Source organism: Cibotium barometz, chromosome 56 (assembly GCF_041138505.1).
Source record: "Cibotium barometz isolate CiBa-2024 chromosome 56, ASM4113850v1, whole genome shotgun sequence".
Taxonomy (NCBI): Eukaryota; Viridiplantae; Streptophyta; class Polypodiopsida; order Cyatheales; family Cibotiaceae; genus Cibotium; species Cibotium barometz.
In genome coordinates, this window is record NC_141101.1 from 32,431,977 (window position 1) to 32,458,457 (window position 26,481).

Consider the following 26,481-nt stretch of genomic DNA (forward strand, 5'->3'; position numbering starts at 1 on the left):
TTTTTCCTCATCCATGCAAGGCACAGCCGCGCTGGCCTAGTCTTCTAGAATAGAGTTGCCCAAGAACCTATTTATCTAGTGTAGGGCTTTCACTTAATCTGTTGGAAAGCTACCCGACTAATCAAGTCTACCCGTCCGTAGGATGGTGCCGCCTCTCAGGGCATTCCATCCTCCCACTTTTCAGCCTACTCACGCGTCAATTTGTTTTCTAATTAATCCTACCACAATGTTTGACATAAATAAACATGTTCCTTAATTAAGGCCCTTTTGTTAAAACAGTCTTTTTCCACAATACAATAATGCCAAAGACAAGATATATAAAAAAAGTTTATACATGAATCAATTCCATGCAAGCCAAATTGACTCTCTTATTCTTTTCCTTTATATTGCCGATGATCTGGAATTCGGCCTTCTAGCCTCTACATGCTGGAATTCGGCCTTCCAGCCTCTATATGCTAGAATTCGGCCTTCCATCCTCTACATGCTGGAAAAAACCCTACGGGACCATACACCTCATCGTCGACCGGCCTGTCACCCTCTCAGGCTCCATCACTCGATCCTCCCACCCCTCAGAGGGATGTCTGCACACTAGGGTGGGCGTATTCACCGCACTAGCCTAGGCCCTCAGAACTAGGCAGCATCATAATCTCTCGCCTCAATCGGCAAACCTTATTCTCCCAATGGTATGAGGGATACCTTCTTGGGCCATTCCGGGCTTTGCTAAACGATGCCGCCCGGCTACACAAGCACGGAACGAAGTTAGCGTCGAAGCCACGAAAAACTTGCACTCTTTAAAGATAACAATTTCAATGCAATTTATTAAATATAGCATCACACAATTCGTAACTTCATACAATTTTATGTCATTATTTTAAAAGGAAAAGATACACATTTATTAACACTAATATAAAAAAAACTCTTCTTTAAAAGATAACCAAACTAACCTGGCCACCATTTCCTTGAGGAGCTTGTAAAGGGAGAGTCGGAAGCATCTTCTCTAATATCATTGTTGCGCGCTCCTCCCCCGAGGCAATATTCTAGCGTTTTTGGGAGAAGGAGCCATCTTGGATTTCGTCTTGCAAGGCTCGCTATCGCGGTCAAAACGCTCCAGTCGAATCTCAATTCTGAGATTGTTTGCTCACCATATGAGCAAAAGACCACAGCGCATGAACCCTCTCTTAAGGCTAAAACCTCTTACTAAAGTCTACGCAAATGGGGGAGGGGGGGAAATTGTGAGATTTCCTTAACACAAAAACGTTTTGCTAAAGGAGAGAAGGGCTGAGGGCTGCTGTAAGTCTCTTCACACGGGCAGGGGGGGGAGGGAAGAAGAGTTAAGGACACGGGCAGGGGGGGGAGGGAAGAAGAGTTAAGGACACTACCTCTCCTAGCAAGAGGGGGATAGAGGAAAATTGCCTTATCAAAAAAGTGGCAAATGAAGGGGTGTGAGAGGGGTGGCTGCAAGGGGTGGCTGTACTACAACAAGTACACTGCACAGGGGACGGACGGCGGCATAGTAGAGCATAAGCTACGCAGAAAATGCGTGTTGCCCATGGAGCACCCCGGCGGGGGGTTTATATAATTGTAGGGTATAGATACGGGCGCTGTGTAAAGCAAGGACGAAAGGATGGTGTACCAGCAAAGGCTGTAGATCAGTGGCCTACATGGGTCTAGGGGAAAGGTACGGTGTCGATTAACAGGGAAAGGAGTGGTACGCATATACCTTATCTAGTCAAGGGCAGCATGGGTGTCCACGTAGCAGTACGTGTGGACCACACAGTGGGCGGCCGTCCTTTGGTTCTTGTGCGGCCATCGTACGGGCACCCTGGTAAGTGTGTACGGTCCAAATTTTGGGGCGGGGTCCCCAAATTTAGGACATTGGCCTCAATTTGCGTGCCAGACTGCCCCGGGGGTGATTTTTTTTTTTTGTCCGAGACGTTCTCCTGGTCGTTGGGGTGCAGACCGTTCGTCAATTAGACGCCCGGTCGTGCATTTATTAAGGTTTAAAGGTCGTCGTTTTTTAACTGAAAATGACTGAAATTTGCGTATAAGCTTGATCCGGTGTCCATTTTGGATGCTGTAAAATCCTATATTAGGGTAAAATCACACACATATTCCAAATTTGGGCTCAGAATTTAAAGATTCTAAGTAGAAATGACTCAAATAATAAAATCATTGATTTTTATACCATAAAAACTCATAAATTTATATATTACATGGACATTTCTTTATTAGTGAAGATGGGTATGTTACATCCTTCCCCCCTTAAAGAAATCGAGATGTCCTCATCTCGTCATGAATTCGGGATAATCCTTTAAGAGTGTAGGTTCATCTTCCCAAGTTGCATCCTCTTCAGGGTAATCTTCCCACTGTACTAGATGTTCTACGAGAGTTCTATTTCGGAGTTGCCTTTTCCTAGAGTATATGATGTTACTAGGCTGTAATTCAAGGACTCCTTGATTAGGGATTACAACTTGTTCATCATCAAGAATATGATCAAGACTGGGTACATAAGGTTTTAACAAACTTACATGAAATACATTGTGGACTTTGATATGGACTGGGAGTTGCAGTTTATAGGCACTTTTACCTAGACACTTGATAACTGTATAGGGACCACAATACCTAGGGCTGAGCTTCTTATATTTCCCAAGTGATAGAGAACTTCGTTTGGGTCGCACTCGTAGAAGAACTTTGTCTCCTTCCTTGAAGATCCTTTCAGACCTCTTGGTGTCAGCATAATGTTTTTGTCGATCTTGGGCAGCTTTAATATCCTTTTGGATTGCTTTGGTTTGTTCCTCCATCTCTTCGAGCATTTTCTTGGATGCCTCAACTCTTATGGTCGGATCAGAGAGATTTAGAGGAGATAAGCATTCTTGCCCATAGAGTGCTTTGAATGGTGACATTCCTATGCTCTGATGATAAGATGCATTGTAGGCAAATTCTACCAGAGGAAGGTATTGAATCCACCTTCTTGGTTCCCGTCCACAATATGCTATGAGAATGTCTTCAATTACTTGATTGACTCTCTCAGTCTGGCCATCGGTCTCTAGGTGTTAAGCTGTGCTAAAGCAAAGTTGAGTTCCCAGGGCTTGAAATAAGGACTACCATAACTTTGAAGTGAAGTCAGAATCCCAGTCACTTACTATCCTTTTTGTGGGAGACCATGAAGTTTGAGGACTTCCTTGATGAATATTCGAGCAACATCAGAAGCTTTGAAGGTCTTCTTTGCTAGTATAAGGTGAGCTACTTTGGTAAGTAAGTCCACTACTACCAGAATGGAGTCATATCCTCCTTGAACAGTGGAGAGACTTGTGACAAAATCCATACTAATGCACTCCCACTTCATTTGGGGAATATCCCAAGGGTTGAAGTTTCCCAGGCATCTTGACCCTTTCAGCTTTGATCCTTTGGCATGAGGGGCATTGCTTCAAGTACTGAAGGACATCATTTTTCAAGCCTACCCAATGAAAGCTCCTTCTTACGGCATTTAATGTTTTTGCATAGCCTGGGTGTCGTGCAGTAGGACTATCATGAGCTTCATGGAGGATTAGTTTCTTTAAAGCAGGATCCTTAGGGATACATAGCTTGTGATTGAAGTAGAGGCTTCCTTCATGAGTGGAGTATCCCTTGATTAGATTCTTCTCTTTCTCTAAATTTCTCCCTTCTTCTACTTTCATCATCCTCTGATAATCTGGATCATGAGATGAGACTTCTTCCACCTTGGGATTATTTGGCATTGAAATTGCACTCAAGAAAGATTTGTGGTGGCTAAGTGCATCTGCTACCACATTATCTTTCCCAAGGCGGAATTTGATGTCGAAGTCATATTCTTGTAGAATTTCAATCCATCTCCATTTTGCCGCATGTTGAGGTTAGGCTAGGTGAAGATCCACTTCAGACTTTTGTGGTCAATTACAAGCTGGAATTTGCCCCCCTAAGAGTTAATGTCTCCATAATTTGAGGCAATGAACAACTGCTAAGAGCTCCAAATCATGGGTGGCATAATTTGCTTCAGCTTGCTTCAGCTTGCGGGAAGTATAAGCGATTGGTCTTCCTTCTTGGCCTAACACCACCAAGTACTAGACTACTAGCATCAGTAATAACCACTTCAAATTCCTTGGTGAAATCAAGAAGTTTCAGGACTGGGGCAGAAGTAAGAATGACCTTGAGCTTATCAAAACTATTTTGATGGATTGGCAGCCACACTATTTTGCAATCCTTCTTAAGAAGATCCGTCAAAGGTGCAGCTACCAAGGCATAATCTTTGATAAAAATCCTATACCATCCCGTGATTCCCAAAAACCCACGAACTTCACGAACTAATTTAGGGGATGGCCACTCCATAATATCTTTGACCTTGGCGGGGTCTACTGAAATGCCATCTTTGGAGACGATGAACCCAAGATACTCAATTTGATGAGTAAAGAAGGTACATTTTCTCTTCTTGGCATAGGGTTTGTGTCTGCGCAACAATTGCAGAACTCTAGGCACATGCTCCTCATGCTCTTCCATTGATTTGGAGTAGATTAAGATGTCATAAAAAAAACAAGCACAAATTCATCCAAGTAAGGACGGAATATATCTTACATTAGGCGGTTGAAGGTTGCAGGAGCATTGGTTAACCCGAATGACATTACAGTAAACTCATAGTGGCCATAACGGGTATTGAAGGCTGTCTTCGGTATATCTGCTTCCTTGACTTTGATCTGATAGTAACCAGACCTCAAATCTATTTTTGAGAAGACTTTGGCCCCATGAAGCCTGCCAAGAAGTTCGTCGATACGAGGGATACTCATTCTTGACAGTGACTTGATTTAGTCCTCGATAATCTATGCAAAGGCGGAGAGTTCCGTCCTTCTTTTTTTGGAAAAGAATAGGTGCCCCCCAAGGAGAGCTACTGGGGCGTACGAATCCTTGCTCAATGAGTTGGGAAAGTTGCTCTTTAAGTTCAATGGCTTCAGGAAGGGACATTTTATAGGGCATTTTTGAGACGGGTTGAGCTCCAGGGATCACATCGATTTCATGATCGACTTCTCAAGGAGGCGGTAGCCCTATAAGCTCATCAGGGAAGATGTCAGAGAATTCTTGGAGCCAAGAGGGTTCTGTCTCCTTACTAGGTTCTGTCTCCTTACTAGGTTCTGTCTCCTTACTAGGTTCAATGGCTTTGTTGAGCTTGACTAAGAAAACTTGCTGACCCTTACGTGTTCCCTTGAGAAGATATTTTGCCTTGACTACCCTAGATTTAGGTTTTCCTGTTATCCCCTGGACGGATATTACTTGGCCATGCTCATTTTCAAAAGTGATACTCCCCTGGTTACAATGAATGCTAGATTTTTTTGCAATTAACTAATCCATCCCAAGGATTCCATCATAAATTCCTAATGGCAAGACTCTAAAGTGGCCATGAGTTCGCTCATTGCCCAGCTCAAAATCAAGGTTTCCTATAGAGTGGTGGTGAGATACTACTTCTTTTCCACTGGCTAACTCTACAGTCATTCTTCTAGCTGTTTTTTGACCCAAGTTTAATTTCTGCAACACCTAGGAGAAAGAAATGAATGGGTACTGCCATAATCAATCAAAAGCTGAAATGGCTTACCGTGATGAGTGGCTGGGGTTTGGATTACACTAAATTGTTTATTCGGACCTTGGTGTTCTACTACCGCATGGACGGTGGCGCGCTCTTCTTCAACCATTTCCAAGGTCGGTTCTTCACTTATATAATACAGGCGGTCCTAGCAACTGCTCCTCCGCGGCCTCTGCCACGTCCACCGCCTCTTGCACCTTGGTGGATAGGGGTTCCACGGCCTTGATTTCATCTGCCACCTTGGGGAAATGATGTTGCCATATTGGGACAGTTGGCCCTAAAGTGTCCCAGCTCATTGCACTCAAAACACAGAGGCCTTCTCTAGAAGAAGCAGCATACAAGCGGGGAACAAAAGAGTTGCTTTGTTGCCCTCTGTTGTAGTAGGAGAAATTCTGTTGGGGTTTCTTGTAGGGTTGATCTTTAGGATTTGCCTCAGGGTAAGATCTCTTTTGAGGCTTAGGTTTGTCAGTCCTCATTTCTCTCACAAGAGGCTTTGCTCGCATGAGAGCATCCTGTAATGTGCTTGGCCTCATTGCTTCAAGAGGCGGGAATCTAAGGGTTCATTTAACCCTTGGCAGAAACGAGCCACTTGCTGGGAAGTAGTCATAGCTGGGGCATACTTCCGAAGAGTGATAAATTTGGAATAGTAGTCCTCAAGAGTTAAGCTGCACTGCCTAAGACTAAAAAACTCATTCATCTTTATGGATTCATGGGATGGGGGAAGATATCTTTCCTTCACGGCCTGCTTGATGTCTTCCCACGTTTGAGAATGCTCGGTGACTCCCTTGTCACGGCACCACTGTTTCCACTAGAGTTTAGCATCTCCGATGAGGCGAAACCGTGCAAGCAAGACTGATTTGCTACTCCAGTACTGGCGGCAGAGAAATAATCGTCCATCGCTTCAATCCAGACTTCAGCATCCTTCTCAATCTTTGAACCTTCTCCTTTAAAGGAGGGAGGTAGCATTTGCTTGAGCAAGAGCTTCTTCTCCTGGATATCAGTGTAAAGCACATTGGGAAGTGGAGGGTGATCATCCTGGCCATCATTGTAAAAACAATTTTAAGATTACAAATTCATATTTGCACAACGCTTATTTTGGAGAGTAAAACATTGAAATCATTTTATTTCCAAATATTTACAAGGATGAATTTTATTACAAAGATCTGAGACTAATATAATTAGTCTTATTTGCCATCAAGGGAAATTCCTAGGCTTGACTATGACATAAGGGTAGAGCGGTCTACATAGGTGAAATATGGGGGTTCCGCTGTAGTTTCTAAGACTCTAAAAACTGATGGTAAGGGTGGTAGACTCTGGATTGGGGTAGGTCCCAACACAGCTACTCTGTCTCAGTAGGTAAGACTTGCATCACTTGGTCATACACCCAGCCATCCTGAGGTATGCGAATCCCATCTATAGTCACAGAGAGGTGTCGGCCGCCCTAGGGGTACCGACGAACCAAAATAAACGGATCATCTTCAACTTTTCAATCCAAAAAATCCGCTTTAGGTCGGTGGTAAGGTTCCCAATTCGATTTGCTCGGATGAAGAAATATCTCGGCCCACAACTCCAGAAATCTCTACCCCATCCTCTTTCAATAACGAGAGAAATGAGGGAGGGACATCTTCTCTAGTATCTGCACCATGGTGTCACGGAACTCGAAATTTGAGGAGTGACTAGCAGTCTCGAAGATGCATTGGAAAACTAGAAACTTCGAGTAGGCATCTTCCTCTTCCTACAATCATTCAAACATCAATTCAACTTGTTTTTTTAGTAGAATGTTTTTATTAATTAGCATTATGTTAGGTAAAACATTCATTACAAAACAGTCCTTAAATGGCAATTTCTAGGAGCTAACTTGGCTCTAATACCAATTGTAAGGTTCCCCCCTTCTAAAATAGGGGAAACACTTAAGATAGTCCACTAAGTCTTAACTTGGAGAAAATCTCCTATTTATCGACACCTTGACCATGTAGAGATTCAAGGATACGATTCATAGGTAAGACCTAGTCCTATCCCGCAGGGGGAGCGTGATCTTCTAAAAAGAAAACCACCCATAGGGTAATTGATCATAAATTGGGCAACTACTAGACTTGATTTCTAGAGGCAATGTTTTTTTCCTCATCCATGCAAGGCACAGCCGCCGCCCGCTGGCCTAGTCTTCTAGAATAGAGTTGCCCAAGAACCTATTTATCTAATGTAGGGCTTTCACTTAATCTGTTGGAAAGCTACCCGACTAATCCGGTCCACCCGTCCGTAGGATGGTGCCGTCGGGGAATTCCATCCTCCCACTTTCCACCCTACTCACGCGTCAATTTGTTTTCTAATTAATCCTACCACACTGTTTGACATAAATAAACATGTTCCTTAATTAAGGCCCTTTTCACAAGGTTTGTTAAAACAGTCTTTTTCCACAATACAATAATGCCAAAGACAAGATATATAAAAAAAGTTTATACATAAATCAATTCCATACAAGCCAAACCGGCTCTCTTATTCTTTTCCTTTATACTGCCGATGATCTAGAATTCGGCCTTCCAGTCTCTACATGATGGGCAAAACCCTACGGGACCATACACCTCATCGTCTGCCCGTCGGGGAGGACTCAAGCCGACTAGTCGCCCTCTCAGGCTCCATCGCTCGATCCTCCCACCCCTCAGAGGGATGTCTGCACACTAAGGTGGGCTTATTCACCACACTAGCCTGGGCCCTCAAAACTAGGCAGCATCATAATCTCTCGCCTCAATCGGCAAACCTTATTCTCCCAATGGTATGAGGGATACCTTGGGCCATTCCCGGGCGTTGCTAACGAGACGCCGCCCAGCTACACAAGCACGGAACGGAGTTAGCGTCGAAGCCAGGAAAAACTTACACTCTTTAAAGATAACAATTTCAATGTAATTTATTGAATATAGCATCACATAATTCGTAACTTCATACAATTTTATGTCATTATTTTAAAAGGAAAAGATACACGTTTATTAACACTAACATAAAAAAAACTCTTCTTTAAAAGATAACCAAACTAACCTGGCCACCATTTCCTTAAGGAGCTTGTAAAGGGAGGGTTGGAGCCGCGCATCATCGAGAGCATCTTCTCTAATCTCGTTATTGTGTGCTCCTCTCGAGGTAATATTCTGACGTTTTTGGGAAGGGACCATCTTGGATGTCATCTTGTAGGGCTCGCTGGCGCGGTCGAAACGCTCCAGTCGGATCTTAATTCTGAGATCGTTTGCTCACCGTATGAGCAAAAGACCACAGCGCATGAACCCTCTCTTAAGGCTAAAACCTCTTACTAAAGTCCACGCAAATGGAGGGATGTCCTTAACACAAAAACGTTTTGCTAAAGGCAAGAAGGGCTAAGGGCTACTGTAAGTCTCCTCACACGGGGGGGGAGAGAGAGAGAGAGAGAGAGTTAAGGACACTGCCTCCTAGTAGTAAGAGGGAGATAGAGGAAAATTGCCTTATCTCAAAAGTGGCAAATGAGGGGGTGTGAGAGGGGTGGCTACAAGGGGCGGCTGTACCACAGCAAGAACACTGCACAGGGACGGATGGCGGTACGGACGGCGGCACAGCAGAGCATAAGCTACGCAAAAAATCTGTGTTGACCCCGAGGGTTTATATAACTGTGGGGTACGGGTACTGGTACGGGCGCTGCGCAAAGCAAGGACGAAAGGACGGTGTACCAGCAAAGGCTGTAGATCAGTGGCCTGCATGGGTCTAGGGGAAAGGTACGATGTCGGTTAACAAAGAAAGGAGTGGTACGCATGTACCTTATCTGGTCAGGGGCAGCATGGGTATCCACGTAGCGGTACGTGTGGACCACACAGTTTTTAGCCGTCCTTTGGTTCTTGTGCGACCATCATACAGGCACCCTGGTAAGTGTGTACGGTCTAAATTTTAGGACGGGGTCCCCAAATTTGGGGGTCCAGCCTTGATTTGCATGCCGGACTGCCCCGGGGGATGAAATTTTTTTTATCCAGGATGTTCTCCTGGTCGTTGGGGTGCAGACCATTCGTCAATCGGACGCCCGGTGTTTAAAGGTCGTCGCTTTTTAACTAAAAATGATTGAAATTTACGTATAAGCTTGATCCAGTATCCGTTTTGGATGCTGTAAAATCCTATATTAGGGTAAAATCACGCGCGCAGATTTTAAATTTGGGCTCATAATTTGAAGATTCTAAGTAGAAATGACTCAAATAATAAAATCATTGATTTTTATACCATAAAAACTCATAAATTTATCTATTATATGGACATTTCTTTATTAGTGAAGATGGGTATGTTACAATGATGGTTTGAGCATTGGGTGTTCTTGAGCATGCCCAAGACAAGATATGGTACTCTCAAGGGCAACACGAATACCAAGTTAGCTCATCGCTACTATGGACCAAACAAGGTGGTCAGGCATGTTGGTTTAATTACCAATTGGCACTTCCATCAAGCTCAAAGATTCATAATGTATTCCATGTGTCGCATCTCAAATCTTACCTTGGGCCGGAGGTATTTACACAAGAAGAGCTTCCTCTAGTGAATAAGGAAGGCATGATTGAGTATGTGCCGGAAGCAATTTTGGGTACAAGAGAAAGAGTTCTTCACAGCCGTACATTAGTGGAGTATTGGGTCAAATGGTGGTGAGGACTACCTAAGGAAGAAGCTTCTTGGCAACTTGCCTCTACATTAGAAGGGTTTGAAGGGTTATTGGATGCATTTGAGAAGTCCAATGAGGGTCAAGAACAATGAATTAACTAGCTGGAAATTATTATAAATTCATTGTGAACAGCCTTATACCCTTGGGTTTTGAATGCATAGTGTTTGGAAGCTACACAAGGCTCTTATGCCATTGTAGGGTAGATGTTATGGCTTGTTTTGAAGGCTTTTTGGGCAGTTTTGGCCTCCCATGCATGGTGTGAGCATGAGCTTGAGGTTTGACATGAGTCCAGTAACATATACTCTAGGATTGTGCTTGTACATATCAATGGTTTCGAAGACGAAACCTCTTGGGTGAAAATGGTTTGTAATAAAGTGTGGTCTCATATAAATAATGGGCCCAAGGCAAATAGATCATGCCCATATAAATAATGGGCCCAAGGCAAATAGATCATGCCCATAGATAGTATTAATGATAGTGTGAAAAAGGTGGTTATGTATATATACCAAAATAAGCCATAGATAGTGTGAAAAAGGTGGTTATGTATATATACCAAAATAAGCCATAATTGGGGCTAATCACTTTAATATAAGAAATTACTCTTTTTTCTCTCTAAACCTAGGCTAATCCAAGGTTAATCCAGGCTAAATCTAGAGGTTTCTTTCTAAACCTAGGCTAATCCAAGGTTAATCCAGGCTAAATCTAGAGGTTTCTTTCTTTCAAAGTGTTTACTCTTCTTCAACACAAATTCAAGCCGTTTTGAGAGTAATGAGATAAGTTAAATTTGTGTTCTTTATTTTTTTATTTGTAAATTATATACTACACTGTCTTTATTTATTTATCTGCTTACATAAATGGCAAATTTACCTATATAATCCACAATACAAGAGAAAGTTGTTGCACTTCAAAGGCAAATATCAATTGAGTGTGATCATAAGTACGAGCTGGAACACTGTATCAAACGGTGTAAGCCCAAATATTATTATTTTTTTCCTAATGAAAAAGAAAGTGATCATGTTTGACACTCTGTTACGGCTACTTTGTGTACCCAGAGTTCTCGAAAAGACTCACGAATTAGCTGAAAGGCATTCACTTTCCAAAATTATGAGAGGAGTGCTTATGCTTAACTTAGTTAGCTAGATGATTACACTGTTGTGCTTATGCTTGGCTTAGTTAGCTAGATGATTACTTTTTAGTTAAAAATTTCTCGAAAAAAGACAAGATTAAAGGCACTTGCAATCATTCGATTGAAAGTGTTGCTTTATGGGTGGAATGTGATTAAACATGGCAAGCATCGACCTAGTACATGGAAAGAATTCCAAAGCTTTTGAAGAACATTTTTTTCCTCACAATACAAGGCTAAAGCTCGTCAACGATGGGATTCTCTACACCAAAAATATGATTGTCAATAAATTGACCTTGGCCATTGAAGCTAGACTAGTTAGCCAAAATCTTTAAAAATACTCATTCAGAGCGTAAATACAATCATATAATATCTCAAAATTTATCGCCCAAAAATTTTTAAGAACTATAAGAGTAAACCCCTTGACTACAGGACCGAGAGAGAGCACATTTGATAGCATAATTACTATCATTTGTTGAATATATCACATTATTTGAGCCTTCAAATGGCTTCATCTCTTAAAAAATAATCTTTATGGTTATACATATGGCTATTAACGCCCCTATCAATCCACCAAAGAGCAATGCATTCAATATGATGTGCATCAAATTGAGTGCTTTACTTGATTGCACTTGCAACATCATTAACACCAACATGGCATTTATTTTTATCATTCAAACCATGCATTTCAGCCCGCCCTTCATTTTCTAAGAATGCATCATCTTGATTGTCACACAATCATTTGCACAGTGACCTGGTCTACCATCCCTTTTCCACTTTCGCTTTGCTTCTTGTAGTATTCTAAAGCATAATCGCCATACTTACCACAATGATGGCATTATACTTTAGCCTTGTCTTTTTTGTTTGAATGGCTAGAGGGAGATTCCTCCTGCGAATCACCAAAATGAGAAGATTTTAGAAGAACCACCCTCAATGCAAGCCTCCTCTTCTTCTTCTTCTTCCTCTTGAGGTTGAGAAAGTTCCTTCATTCCTTTTATGTCTGGACCTATTTTATCACTTTCTAATCTTTTTATTAGCCAGCATGCGCTATTCACACTCTGCAAATCTTCTCTTGCTGAGTAAAGATTTGCTCCAAGAAAATGAGTTATTGAGCTTCCAAAATTGTCAAAGTCGACTACTTTGCCTCACTAATCACTCATGCATGTTGCAGAGTCATCAAATTTTTAAGTTCACCCGAACTACAATAACTTGAGTTGCATTGCCTAGTTCTTAACTATTTTCACACCAATGGAATGTTTAGATTGCGGGAAAATCTTTAGACGACCATTAAAAAAAAGGGTGCTAGAACTTAATCATATGCTAAATTATAGTATACTTAGAGAGATTTAAAACAACCCAAACCTAGTCTCTCTTTGTTATTTTTTCCCCCCAATTTAAGTTCTCTCAATTGCTCCCTTTATTATCCATGGTACTCCTCAATTTCAATTCAATTCTAGCCATATTTGATTCTGCTTACTTATGCAAAGGCACTCATGTAAGTTAGCTCTTTACATTGTAGATTTCATTGCGCACACTCCCATTGAAATTTTCACATGGTCTGAGAGCTTAGGTTCTACCAAAGCCAATCTAGGTTCCTATGGTAATTGAATATCTTAACACATAGTTATGAACATTATAAATAGATGCAACCCAAATGGAGAGACCATATCCCTATCCATTTGTCTTGATAGTGACAACCCAATTTCATTGGTTTTAAAAGAGTAAAGGACTCTCTACATCTCAGCTTTAGAGCATTGGGCATGCCACTTCTATTTAGCTCCAAGTCTTTAGATGTATATGTAATAATGTCTACTCTTGCAATGACAAATTTAAATCGTGTTTTCTGCCACGTCCTTGGCCCATTCATCAACTTAGTTAACCAAGAGATTAGTTTCAATTTATTTTCAATCTATAGAATGGCAACATTCTTCTTTGTTTTATAATCCATTTTTGTTTCCCCTCACCCCAGATAGTGGAATTCTACATCAACCATTATACATAAATGATATGAATTCTCTCCCTATTTCTACAACCTAAACTACACCATCTTAACACAATGATTGTCAGCTGGGTTGCCAGCATTAAAAGATTTTGCACCATTGAGGTTGCCCCATTTATTTCATGATTAACAATACTTCTAGAATCATTGTTTTTGCAATACTTATTCAAACAAGGAAGTTACACAAATAGAATATTACCTATTTTTGTAGATATGTCTAACAATAGCCCCATCTTGCTCAAGGCAGACAAAAACAGCAGCATCAGTAGCCCCATGTGATCAGATTTACCAAGCTCATTACTGCACCACTTTTTTTTGGGGGTTGCTTCCAAAAATCTCAAGGTCGGCTATCCTTCCGCCTCCATTTCGTTTCCCCATGCTATCCCCTTCAAGTTCCCACCCCCCTTTTTGCATGTACCCAAAACCACCTTGGTTTGGTAACCATCCACTCCCTAAATCCTTCAAGTGGTCAATTTTTGAGCAACCAACCAATGACTTTGAGGGGAAACTATAGCCCAAATGCCCATGAATTCCTTTATAAGTCTACATAATGCCAAAAAGGCCAATGTATGACATTCAACATTCATCAGTAAAACGATCACTGTTTTACATATTCAAAAGATCATTGTACTACACATTCGAAGTTCCTCAGTACTTGTCAGCAATACTTCATCATCAACACTGAGCAATTAGGTGTCTTTCACAAGTTTCTTTTTTTTGTGTCATTGATATTTACATACATAATGTCCAAACATGCACTGCTTAGACAAGCGAGGAATTTCGCAACATGCTTGCATCCAAACTTCTTGAAAGTTAACTGAGGTCACGTGTAGACGCATTTGTTCTGTGTTGAGAGTCGTATAATGTCAAAGTTAAAGAAAATCTTGAGCTTTACCATTCTTTTAAGCTCTGAGACTAGTGTTAGGGGTTTTCTTTGAGTCTCTGCTGTTACACACAGATCAACTAGTTTATGGCCTCCTCATCAAAACCTCCTCAAAGTCAAATCATCTATCCCCTCCTCGCATGGACCACAACTTTATGACACCTCAGTAGGAAACCTTGAGGTGCTAAAAGAAGACTCCTAATCTTAATTTTGCACAGAGCGGACAACTCTGCTCAAAAAACACCACACGTTCTATCAAAGTACAACGCTTTCAGAACTCAGAGGTTATGCCAGCTTCTAGAGAAGTTTCCAACAAGTTAGAACTCAAGCTCTTACAAGCCGGTTTGCCTGAAGTCACAATTAATAAATTTACAAGAAGACAATGCACGTCAATTCTTACAGCTGATGCGAGATGATGTTTTGTAGGGCATTTCCTCGCGATTGAGTTGCTAGAGCCTGAGAACAACGCAACCAATTACGGTGCCCTTAGAGGCTGTCATGCTCACACCTTTCCGCCAAAGGGGCTGTTCTCCATCAACCCTACAAATCCATACCTCATTCAATGGTTCAAGATTGAAATCACCATGTCGGGGCAATGTCACTCCTCCAACCACATACAACTCTCCAGCCAAACCAGCCACTCCAAAACCCACTCTACGGTACCAAGAGAGCCAGGAGAAAATCGTCCTATTTGAAGCTGCTGACGTATGTTCTCTGCTTATAATACCATTAAATATAATGTAAAAGTCACCATTTACAACGCCCATCGGGCCCTGTGATAGAAAGCAATCCACAACAACCCACCTGTTCTCCACAGCCTCAAACACCTGAGTCAAAGGAACCTCCTTATGTATTACATAGACTTTTCCATCCAAAACTGCACCACAGCTTGGAGAGTTCGTTGTTTGGCAAAGATCAGCAATGGGTTCCCATCTGTCATCTGTTGGGTTGTAAATTTCTGCAGAAGATACAAACTGCCTGGTTGTGGTAAAACCTCCTGCAACAACTATGCAACTATCAAGCACACAGCATGCAAACTGTGCCCGTGCCATGAGCATTGGAGCTCTCTGATGCCACACTCTACAAACAGGATCATAAACCCAAACTTCATTGGTCGCAACTATGCCTCCACGATCTCCAGTTACAGGGTCCACATCATCACTTCCTCCACCTATCACATACAGCTTTCCTCCGAGTGCTGTAGTCCCAAAGTTTGACAAATGATTTACAGAAGAAGGTAGTGCAGGTAATGTGAACCAGCGTTCACATGAAGGGTTAAAGGCCTGCCAAACCTTATCCGGGTCACGTGCAGAGACATAGAGCCATTCCTCACAGCTTCCTATCTCATCCCTCAATTTGAAAAACTCTTCGCTGTACAGAACGGATTGCCAAGCACGGTTGACCGCCCGCATGTGCGGATGGCTACTAAGTGGAACCCGTGCTAAGCACTGCAATGCAACTGCATCTGGCAACCCTTCAATTAAAGCTTCCATCTAGTCAAGGAAAAAAGAATGTCTAAGGTCTTGCAGACATACTTCACAAAATCTCTTTCCCAAAAACACTGGAATAACCATACACAGACCCGCTCAGAAGTCCTAGTTGATGGTGTCAACCCTGCACATGCAGTATATAACTTATCAGCAGACTTTTTCCTACACTAGATCTAGAAACACATGATCGATTATTCCATTCACCTCATGCAAATGTGTGTGTGTGTGTGTGTGTGTGTGTGTGAGAGAGAGAGAGAGTTGTAGAAAAGAACCAAATGCAAGAACAAAGCCTGTTTAGTGGCTTAAGGCTATGCACACGAAGAAGGCATAGATTATGAAGAGAGATTTGATCCTGCAGGTTGACAACCATATGTGGCATGGCATGTATCGCAGCTCATTATGGGTTAAATGTACATTAAATTTGAGTTGCCTGCCTTTGTGGCATTATCCGACTCTCAGAAGGTCTTTGACTCTAGAACTCACAATAATGTAATAGTGCTGAGTTGCTAACCCTCGCAATTGCTGCCACAGTCTGAGTGAATCCTGAGTGGGTAATCCATTTTCCTATCCAAAACAGCTAGTATGTGATGGGTTTCATTATCTGAAAACTTGGCAACATTATTTTTATGGAACCAAGTTTGTTGTGCTGACCGACCACGAGTCAATTAAGTACATTTGTGATAGACCTGAGTTCATGGGGAGGAAGGCTCAGTGGGCTGAGTTGATGCAAGACTTTGATATGGAAATAAAGTACCGGACGGGTAGCCTGAACCCACTGACGAATGCCTCCAGTAAAATTGGGGAGGTGAACTCTTTGAGCTTCACTGAGATTAGGGCTGACCTTTATGACTCTCTAAGCGGGCTATGTGAGACCGACAGTCATTTTGGTCAGTATTGGCAATCGGTGTCCAGGCAGGGAGCTCCATAGATTTAGACCAAGACTACACAGTCATGCCATTTGTGAGTGTGGCAGGTGGTAATTTCCTTATCCGGAATGGATTGTTGTTCTGGAATGAGAAGTTTTGTGTACCGGATAACATTGAGATTAGGAAAAGGATCATGTACAAATGTCATGATGCTCCTACAGCAAGTCATCCATCACGGGTACAATGAACCTATGATTTGGTAAAACGGTCATTTTATTGGCCTAAGATGAAGGCATATGTGGTAAATTGTCATCAATGTCAAGTGAATAAGACAGAATGCCTTAGGGCTAGAGGTATGTTACATCTTCTAGAGATCTCGGGAGAAAAATGGTAGAGTATTTTTATGGACTTCATTGTAGGTTAGCCACAGTACAACAAAGGGCATGATGCTATTTGGGTGGTGGTAGACAAATTGACGAAGATAGCACAATTTTTACCTACAAGAGTGACAGTGAAGGCAACTCAATTGGTGTTAGTTGGTGCAGCAATTTGTTGAGTAACTTTTCAAGTTATATGGATTACCTTTTGATATAGTCAATGATAGAGACTCCAATTTTTTTGACACTTCTGGCAACTGGTTTTTGAGAGATTGAAAACTACCTTGAGTATGAATTCCTCAAACGCTCATCCTCAATCTAATGGGCAAAAAGAGAGTGGATCAGATTTTGGGGGATATGTTTCATGCTTACGTCTCCCACACACAATCTGATTAGGAGAAGTACATCTAGATGATCGAGTTTGCATAGACTAGAGTTGCCTCTGAATGTGAAAGTTCATCCACTCTCCCACACACAATCAGATTAGGAGAAGTACATCTAGATGATCGAGTTTGCATAGACTAGAGTTGCCTCTGAATGTGAAAGTTCATCCACTCTTTCATGTCAATCGACTGAAAGAGGCGGACCTTACAAGATCTTGAATCTTCTTGCTCCCTAGCCAAAGTTCAAACTACTATGACACATGTATACAAAAGATAAAGCAACTAAATGCTCTCATGCCATGTGCGCATCTAGGTGTGCACTTATGTGTACCTATACTAATAAAGGTGCTATGTGCTAGACTTAAGGTCTACAACCATTTATTTAATCCTAACATCTAATGTACCTCTAGCAATAATTTATGTGCACGTGTGCAATATCCCTAACAATATTTTATGTGATATTTTGTGCACATTAAACCACTACATTTTTTCTAACATTCCCCCTCAGTGGTTATGGGCACATGTCTAGAAAACCCAGCCTATGTCAACAAGTTGGGCTTCATCTTTCTTGTGCTCCTCTGAGGTTGAGTTAGCAGCTTCATCTCTAACTTTTTTCTTCTTGTTGGCAAGCCGCTTCCGACACTCATTGATGCAGTGTCCAACCTCAGGCAGTATTGACATTTCCCTTTCTTCTTCTCGGATGTATCAGCATGTGATCCATAATCTACCTTGCCTTCAGATTGAAAAGCATGGTAAAACCCTCTCTTAAGCTTGTTCTTCCTTGTCTACTCCTCTCGAGGAAGTAATCCAACCAACTCATCAAAAAATTAAGGGTTTGCACTACCCCTCATGGACAGGATAAATGTGTGAAAAGTGAGATAAGAGTCTGGCAAGGAGCCGAGTGCTATAGTTATAAGTAGTTTATCCTCTATGATTTCATCAATGTTGAGGAGCTATTCTTTGACACCCTTCACCTTCGTCAGGTAATGTATCATTGAATCTCCCTCATTCATCCTTGAGGTTATCCAACTTCCACTTCAAGGAAAGTACTATGGCTTCATTACAAGTTTGATACATGGCTTCAAGGACCTCCCATGCGGCTTGGGATGTCTTGCATGTGACTGGATGTGGGATATGATAGATCTCTTTATTGAAACGCTAATTACTGATATGGCTTGGGCATCACGAGAATCCCACCTTTGATCTGGAGTAGGTGCTTGTGGACTAGCTCTTGCAACCACTTGAGCAACTATCCTAGGATCTGTGGGTTGTTTTGCCGAAGGAAGACGAAGTTAATCACTAGAGACAATTTCCCAAAACCCCATGGCTACCTAAATGCTTTTGATCAAAAAGTTCCACAAAGAATAGTTTCACCCATCCAACCTATCTTCTGTGGAAAGAAAGCCCAACACATCTTGACCCCTTTGTGCCATAATCCCCACAACTTGACCTCTCACACCTTGGGCAAAAACAAAACTAGAGAGCTCCCCTCTTGACCAAAGAACTCGAAGTACCTTAAATGATGGTAAGAGAACACGCGATTCAAACGAATGTGTAAAGAACACCGGGATTTGAAATGAAGTTAGATGCAACTGCCGAAATACACCAAGAACAAGATGTGTATTTGAATGAGCTAAACTATGGGAAGTGAACAAGAGATGTTCCGAGATGTCTGCGATGCTCCCACTTCACTGACTCTTTTTTCTTATTTTTCCTCGGAAAAAGATCCTTCTATTAGTTAATGAAAAACAACCACGAAGGGCTAAATACAACCACGAAGAGCTAGATACAAACTCGCCTCCATGTACGGGGCAGGGATCAAATAATCAAAAGGTGGAGAAAGATGCACTTTCCTAACCACACAAGTGGTCTGTAATGCCAAGTGGGATCACCACCTCTTTCCGTGAGAAAAGGGCCAAGCGCCAGAGCCTCAAGAAAGCTTCCCGCCACTTTCGCATGCGGTCAAAGCCACCCTGCAACTTCCCCCACCGACCGCAGGGGTATATGTGATGTCGAGCCAATTGCTCCTGTGGACTCCACAAGAGGAGTGTGGCCCTTTGGGTACCGTCGATGGCTTCGCTGCATCTAGCTCTCCATATGTGCCAAGCTGCAATGCTACTGCACATCTCCCATCTCTGACACGAGCCCGGTCTCCAGTGGTCAATAGATGGGATTGGGACTAATATTGCCGAAATCCAAAGGTGAGAGACCTAGAAGGCTAGCCCCCCAACTTTCTCCTCATAAGCCCTAGATGACCATTGCCGCCTCCCCAGTGAGGGCTCTCTCGGTGACCTCAACCTCTGTGGCCCAAGCGACAGTGCCCCATGTAATGATATGGGTCGAGGTCCTGTCCATCGTGAAGATGCAGAGAATCCGTTTCCAAACCTGCTAAGCCTTCAAGCAATCCCAAAGAGTCGTTAAGACTCCTGAGGGTGCCCGCACCTCAGACAAGCTGCTGCTTGACCACCAATGGCCAACCACGTGGCTCCTGTGTGCGATCTTTCGAGGCCGAAAAGTGTCCGAAAGCTTCTTCCAAAAATTTGAGAGAAAACGTTGTGAGAGGCTCTTGAGGAGTAACTAACTGGTCTATTCCACCCAGTACTTCCTTAAGTGTACTGACATGAAATACAGGATGAACTTTCACATGAGAAGGCAAATCCAATTCATATGCGACTGAACCAATCCGTCGTGTAATACGAAATTATCCACAGTATCTAGGAGATAATTTCGGAGAGTGCGTAAAGTCTCGGAATCTTTCGGAACTCGCAAATACACCATCGTTCCTTCAGAGAACTCTCTGGGTGAACGATATCTATTAGAATAAAATCTCTCTCAGTCTTGAGCACTTCTAATAGATTCCTTCGCAACTTGTAACATTTCCTGCATATCTTGCAAAAAATTACGTGATGCATCATGCTGAAGTCCTGAGAATCCCACTGTAACAGGTGATCTAGGTTGAAAACCATACATAAGCATGAAAGAACAAACCTGTACTCGTATGCTAAGTACTGTTATATGCAAATCTAACATAGGAAGATAATCCTCCCATGAACTTTGTCTTTTGGAGACATATGCACGAAGCATATCCTCCAAAATCTGATTCACTCTTTCAGTCTGGCCATCAGATTGAGGATGATCTGAGGAACTCAAATTCAAAGTTGTTTCCAACTTATCAAAAACAAGTTTCCAAAAATCACTCGTAAACTTAGAGTCCCTATCACTGACTATGTCCTACGGTAACCCATACAGTCTAAACAATTGCTCGATAAACTATCTTGCTAATTGCGTAACTGTAATGGTCTTCCGGGTCGATAAAATCTAGCCATTTTTGTCAAGCGATCTACCACAACCAAAATAGAATCGTGGCCTTGATGTGTTCTTGGCAATCCGGTAGTAAAATCCATGGAAATACTTTCCCATTTATTACCTGGGATTTGCAAAGGATGCAACAACCCAGCCTATCTAAAGCGTTCAGCTTTATTTGCTTGACAAACTTGACACTTGAGAACATAATCTTCTACATACCCTTTCATCTTTGGCCAATAAAAAGTGTGTTTCACTAACGATAATGTCCTGTGTATCCCAGGGTGTCCAGCAGAAAGAGCGTCGTGACACTCCTTAAGAATCTTGGACCTAATGTCCGGGATCTGTAGTACACAAATTTTGTCATTACGGAATAGTAAACCATTCCGAATCATCCACTGACCTCCTGCAGCCTGAATGGTAGACTGCACAGTCATTGAGTCTTGGTCAATCAATGAGATCCCGTCTTGGATCTTCTGCCAAAATGGACCAAAATAACTATCAGTCTTACAAAGCCCTCTCAATGACTAAAATAAGTCAGTAGAAATCTCGGTGAACGACAAAGTATTCACCTCTCTAATTCGACTAAGCGCATCTGCGACACTATTCATGGATCCTTTTCTATAACGAGTCTCAAAATCAAAATCTTGCATTAATTCAGCCCATCGAGCTTTCCTTCCTCTCAAATCATCCGCATCACACACATACTTGATTGACTGATAATCAGTCAATACCACAAACTTAGAGCCATATAAATAATGTCTCCAAACCTTGAGAGCATGAATCACAGCATAAAGCTCCTTCTCAAGGGTTGGCCAACGAAATTGAGTGTCGTCTAGCTTTTTACTTTCAAAAGCAACATGTCTACCATCTTAAAATATAGCAGCCCCGATGGCATAGTCACTCGCATCAGTTTCAAGAACATAAGGCCGAGTGGGATCGGGTAATGCTAAGATAGGTGCTTCCTTGACTTTATCTTTCAAAAGTCTGAAGGCCATATCCAGATCATTATTCCAAGTGATAGGCTGATTTGACTTACGTCCACGACCTTTCAACAAGTCGGTCATCGGTAGTGTGAGCTGAGAGTACTACCGCACAGATTTCCGAAGAAAAACAACAAAACCGAGAAAAGAACGAAGTTGTTTCACTGTTCGCAGTATAGGCTAGACGAGAACCTTCTGAACTCGGTCATAGTCAATACTCAATCCATCTCTAGTGATCTCGTGTCCCAAGTAAATGATGTCTGTCATGAAAAACTCACATTTACTTAATTTAGCATATAGTCGATTCTGTCTTAAAATAGTTAAGACAATCATGAGGTGTCTAACGTGATCCTCAAGAGTACGACTATATATCAAAATATCATCCAGGAATACAACCACAAATTTTCCAGAATGTTCACGAAAAAGATCGTTCATCATTTGCTGGAAAGTGGCTGGAGCATTGATTAACCCAAAAGGTAATACGAGAAACTCATAATGGCCATACCTAGTCCGAAAGGCCGTTCTTTCGACATGCCTTTCATGAATACGTATCTGGTGATAGCTAGGACATAAATCTATCTTCGTGAAATATTTCGCTCTGGCTAACCGGTCAATCAGATCATCTGATCTAGGGAGAGGATAACGGTTCTTAATTGTCAGCTTGTTCAATCTCTTGTAATCTATACACATTCTCCACGTGTTGTCCTTCTTTCTTCTAAGAAACATAGGTGCACCCCAGGGTGATTTACTTGGACGGATCTGGCCCATCCTCAAATAATCTTCGAGTTGTTTGGCCAACTCATCTTCCTCAGCTTGGCTCATCCTGTAAGGTGGAATACTAACAGGGTGAGCACCAAGAATTAGGTCAATACGATGATCTACTGCCCTTTCAGGTGGTAAGCCCGATGGTAGTTCCTTAGGAAATACATCTTGAAACGAATCAAGTATCTTCTGTAATTCTTTGCTTTCAAATACACTTAATTCATTGACATCCATAGAAGGTATGAGAAATGAAGAAAGTGGAATCAATACACAATGGAAAGCAGTATACAAAGAAGAATCCATTATATTACCAAAATCAACTGTATTTACAAGAGGTCCTTGAGAGAGATGTATACAATCACCTGAGATACTATATTGGGTGTTCCTATGTTCAAAAGAAAAAATATGACTAGACCAATCTATCTGGACTTGAAGAGTCTTTTTTTTTTCCGAGAAAAGATCCTTTCATTAGTTTTAAAAAAACGCCCGCTAGGCTACAAAAAACTCTCCTACTCATAAGAAGGCAGAGCAGAGATCCAATCAAGGCAGCTAGGGAGACTCTCCCTAGGTGCAAAAAGGTACAAAGATCAGTACAAATAGCTGAGAGCTTTATCATACAATAGGAGGGGGGGAAAGCCAAACAGGTGGCCTGTAATGCCAGCGGGATACCCGCGTGTAGTGTATAGAAGGGGCCGCTGCACCAAGTGGTGTGGGAGGCCTGGCGCCGCAAGATCGCCGCATCCGAGTCGCCCCGGATGCGGTCATACTGTCCTCGCAGGGTGTGGATCAGCTCCTGCCAAATCCCCCGAACAATCTCTGCTGGTGGCTCCAGTCTCCCCTCAAAGGCCCTGAAACACCGGGCTCTCCAGGTGAACCAGATGGTGAGGCTGCTGAGGAGCTCCCATCGTAAATCCCTCTCCTGTGTCCAGACGGCGGACGAGAAATCCGGTGAAGGAACAAGGCGAGGCTGGTCCCTAATGAATCTGATGGCCTGGCTGTCCTGCTTCGTCTCGTATCCCAGAGCAGGCCCTGACGATGTCGACCAAGCAACGGCACCCCACGTATACATGCCCTCTGGAGAGAGGGGGGCCAAAATGCGCAACATCCTCAACCAAATCTGCTGCGCCTGTGGACAGTCCCATAGGCAGTGTCTCTGTGTCTCCAATGACCGCATCGGACACAGGCCGCCAGAAGACCACTGTAGACAAGCCAGGTGCCAACTGCAGAGCCCCTATGAGTAACCAGCCACTGAAAAGTCAAGATCCTGCGAGCCTGTCGACTAGCCCAGAGCCTGGCCCAAAAATCCTCCAAGAACTCCTGTGAGAGTCCCTGTAGCCGCCAATGCTCCGATGCGGCTGGAGAGACCATCCTCCTCGCAGTCAAAATATGCCTCCCCAACCGAACAGTGTACTGGAAAAAAGTAATCTCTGGGGCCTCGGGGGACGCATAAGGATCATGCCACTCGTACTCGCCAGGGTCCCACTGGAGCTAGGCCAAGGGGCGCGCAGCATATGCCCAAATGCGCCAATCAGAGTCCACATCTGCAGGGTCTGGATCAATATGCCACTTCCGGGAAGCAGCGGCCACTATCCGTATCCTCTGAAAGATGCACTCTGCAACCAAAGGCAACTCCGTCTCCACTCTCTGAAGTCTGCCCTCATCCTGGATCTCATAGTAGAGGCATCTGCCATCCTCAATGCAAGCTCTGACAGCAATCAGGATCTCCATCTATGTAAAGGCTCCCATCCACCGTGGGGCCGCTGGCTCGAAAGGCGTGAACCACTCCTCAGTGATGAGTGCCTCCTGAATCATGAATGTCATCCCTTATAATCAGCCCCCCTCTGAAGTGACTCAGCCTCTCCACCTGGACCTCCTCTGGGAGACTGCAGAAGGCCTGCCAATCTCCAAAACTGCGTGCTGGGCCTGCCGCCAATGGTTCCCAGGCTAGACGAGGCCGAGAACCCAGCATATGACCCTGCTCATTGCGTACCGCGGGGCTCCAGATGAGCGGCTATCTGGCCCGCTCCTCATCACAAGTAGGAGGTCTCTGAGAAAGCCCCGGTCTCAGCAGCTCCCAAGCTCGTGGGATGCTCAAGGCAAATCTGTCCTCCCATCCTCTATGAGGCCTGTCCTCCTCATCTCTATGAAGATCCATCGTATCTCTGGTGCCCAAGTGCCCCCTGCTGGAGGAGCCCTAGCCTGCAGTCGCTGAAAAAGAAGCTCCTTCCAAGGCTCAGTGCCTGGAAACAGCCCCCGAACAATAAGCTTCCCCAATAAGGCTCTACTCTGATCAACTAGATCTATAATGCCCAAGCCCCCCTGGGCCAGCGGAAGAGTAATAACTGCCCAAGCAACCTTAGCCCGGGCTGGCTGACCGTCCCACCCACACCAAAGGAAGTTCCTGATCAGCCTCTGTACCGGGCTGATGCAAGAGCTCGAGAAGATCCAACAAGACGTGATGTACCACATGGTCGCTAAAAGCACCTGATTTCTCACCACCACCCTCCCAGCCAAGGATAGCTGAGCTGTACTCCAATACAACAGCTTCTTCCGAATGCTCAGAAGAAGCCGGGCAATCTGCTGCTCAGGTGACAAATCAAGTCCAATCTAGCATCCCAAATACCGCACTGCTGTGCCAGGAGGAATCCATCTAAAACCTGGGTCTCGGCTCTATGCCGGAGTGGAAGCGCTACTGATCCAAAAGGCCACTGTCTTGCGCCAATTGATCAATGCTCCCGAAGCTGCACCAAAAACCTGTAGCGACTGCTCTGCCCTCTGAAGATTGGCCTCCTAGCCATGCAAAAATAATCCCGTGTCATCAGCAAACTCAGAATTGAGCAGGTCCTCTCCCCGGACTGGGAGCTGGAGTCCTCTCAAACCAACCTCCTCTGCTGTCAGATACATGCTCATAGCCTCAGCAAAGAAGAGAAAAAGAAACGGGGCGAGGGGGGACCCCTAAACGGACTGATCTGGTCAACTCAAAACTCGGTCCCCCATCCTCCTGCCATCAGCACCTGGCTACGAGCTGTGGAATATAGAGCCGCCACCCCTCGAATCCAGACTGGCTCAAAACCCAGGCGAAGCATAGTGCCCTCTAGGAAACCCCAATCGACTATCGTATGCCTTCTCAAAATCGAGAAGCATAACGACCAGGTCCTCGCCGAGAAATCTAGCTCGGGCCGTCGCCTCCCAGAAGGTGAAAATGTTGTCAAGGATACTGTGCTCCTTGAAAAATCCTGTCTGGGTAGCATGAATCAACTCCCCAAGGAAGGGCTGGATCCTCAAACTCAAGGCCTTGGCCAAGACCTTGTAGACAGTATTGAGGATCGTAATAGGTCTCCACTGCCGAATATCATCAGACACTCCCTCCCCCTTGGGGATAAGAAAGATCAAGCCCTCTGAAAAGCTCTGTGGCATCACCCCAGTGTCCAAAACATACTGAAAGCCCCTGCGGAGGCCTGGCCCCAAAATGTCCCAATAGCGCATAAAAAAGGCAGGCGTCAATCCGTCCGCCCCAGGGCTGGACTTGAAGAGTCTTAAACCACTCAATCCCTTATAACAAGTCTACATGTTCTAGGTGCATAATATAGCATTCCAGAGTATCTTTGTAGTCCTGAATCCGGATCGGTAGCATCTCTACCTTTCGATCCCATACTTGCCGACCCGTAGGTAGACGTACCTCATAGGTATGATCGCTGGGTGTTGTGTCAAGACCCAATTTCTGCACAAGTTTGTAATTAGCAAAATTATGTGAGCTGCCATGGTCTAGGAGAATGTGGATTCTATGGCCATTCACTTCTCCATAAACTCGGAGAAGATCATGCAAGCCAAAAACTTTAGAGTTGAACAGACAATCCCAAAAGAGTTGTGGGATCCATCTTCATAGCTTTCATCTGCAAGTCCCTAAATTTATGGAGATAGACCTCATAAGTGAGGTTCTGCGAGGTCATGCTCAAAGTAGTAAACCGGGCAACAACATCATAGTCATCCTCTTTCTTGAGGAATTCTTTCTTGAAGACATCTTCGAACTGTGCCCAAGTTGTTGGTTTAGAGTTGAGTTCTTTCCACCAAAGCAAA

The 26,481-nt window shown here is 43.5% G+C and overlaps 1 protein-coding gene across 1 annotated transcript in view; it reads right to left on the minus strand.

Annotated features, from left to right (window-relative positions):
* Nucleotides 1–14,345: 14,345 nt before the first annotated feature.
* Nucleotides 14,346–26,481, minus strand: part of LOC147607134 (Galactose oxidase/kelch repeat superfamily protein) — a 33,587-nt gene continuing 21,451 nt past the window's right edge. Inside the window, exons 3-4 of the mRNA XM_086791074.1 lie at nucleotides 15,823–15,854; nucleotides 14,346–15,733 (exon numbers count right to left, since the gene is read on the minus strand). Of these exons, the coding sequence (XP_086647200.1) occupies nucleotides 14,690–15,733 (1,044 nt within the window). The 5' untranslated portion in view covers nucleotides 15,823–15,854 and the 3' untranslated portion in view covers nucleotides 14,346–14,689. The remainder of the gene's footprint in view (nucleotides 15,734–15,822; nucleotides 15,855–26,481) is intronic.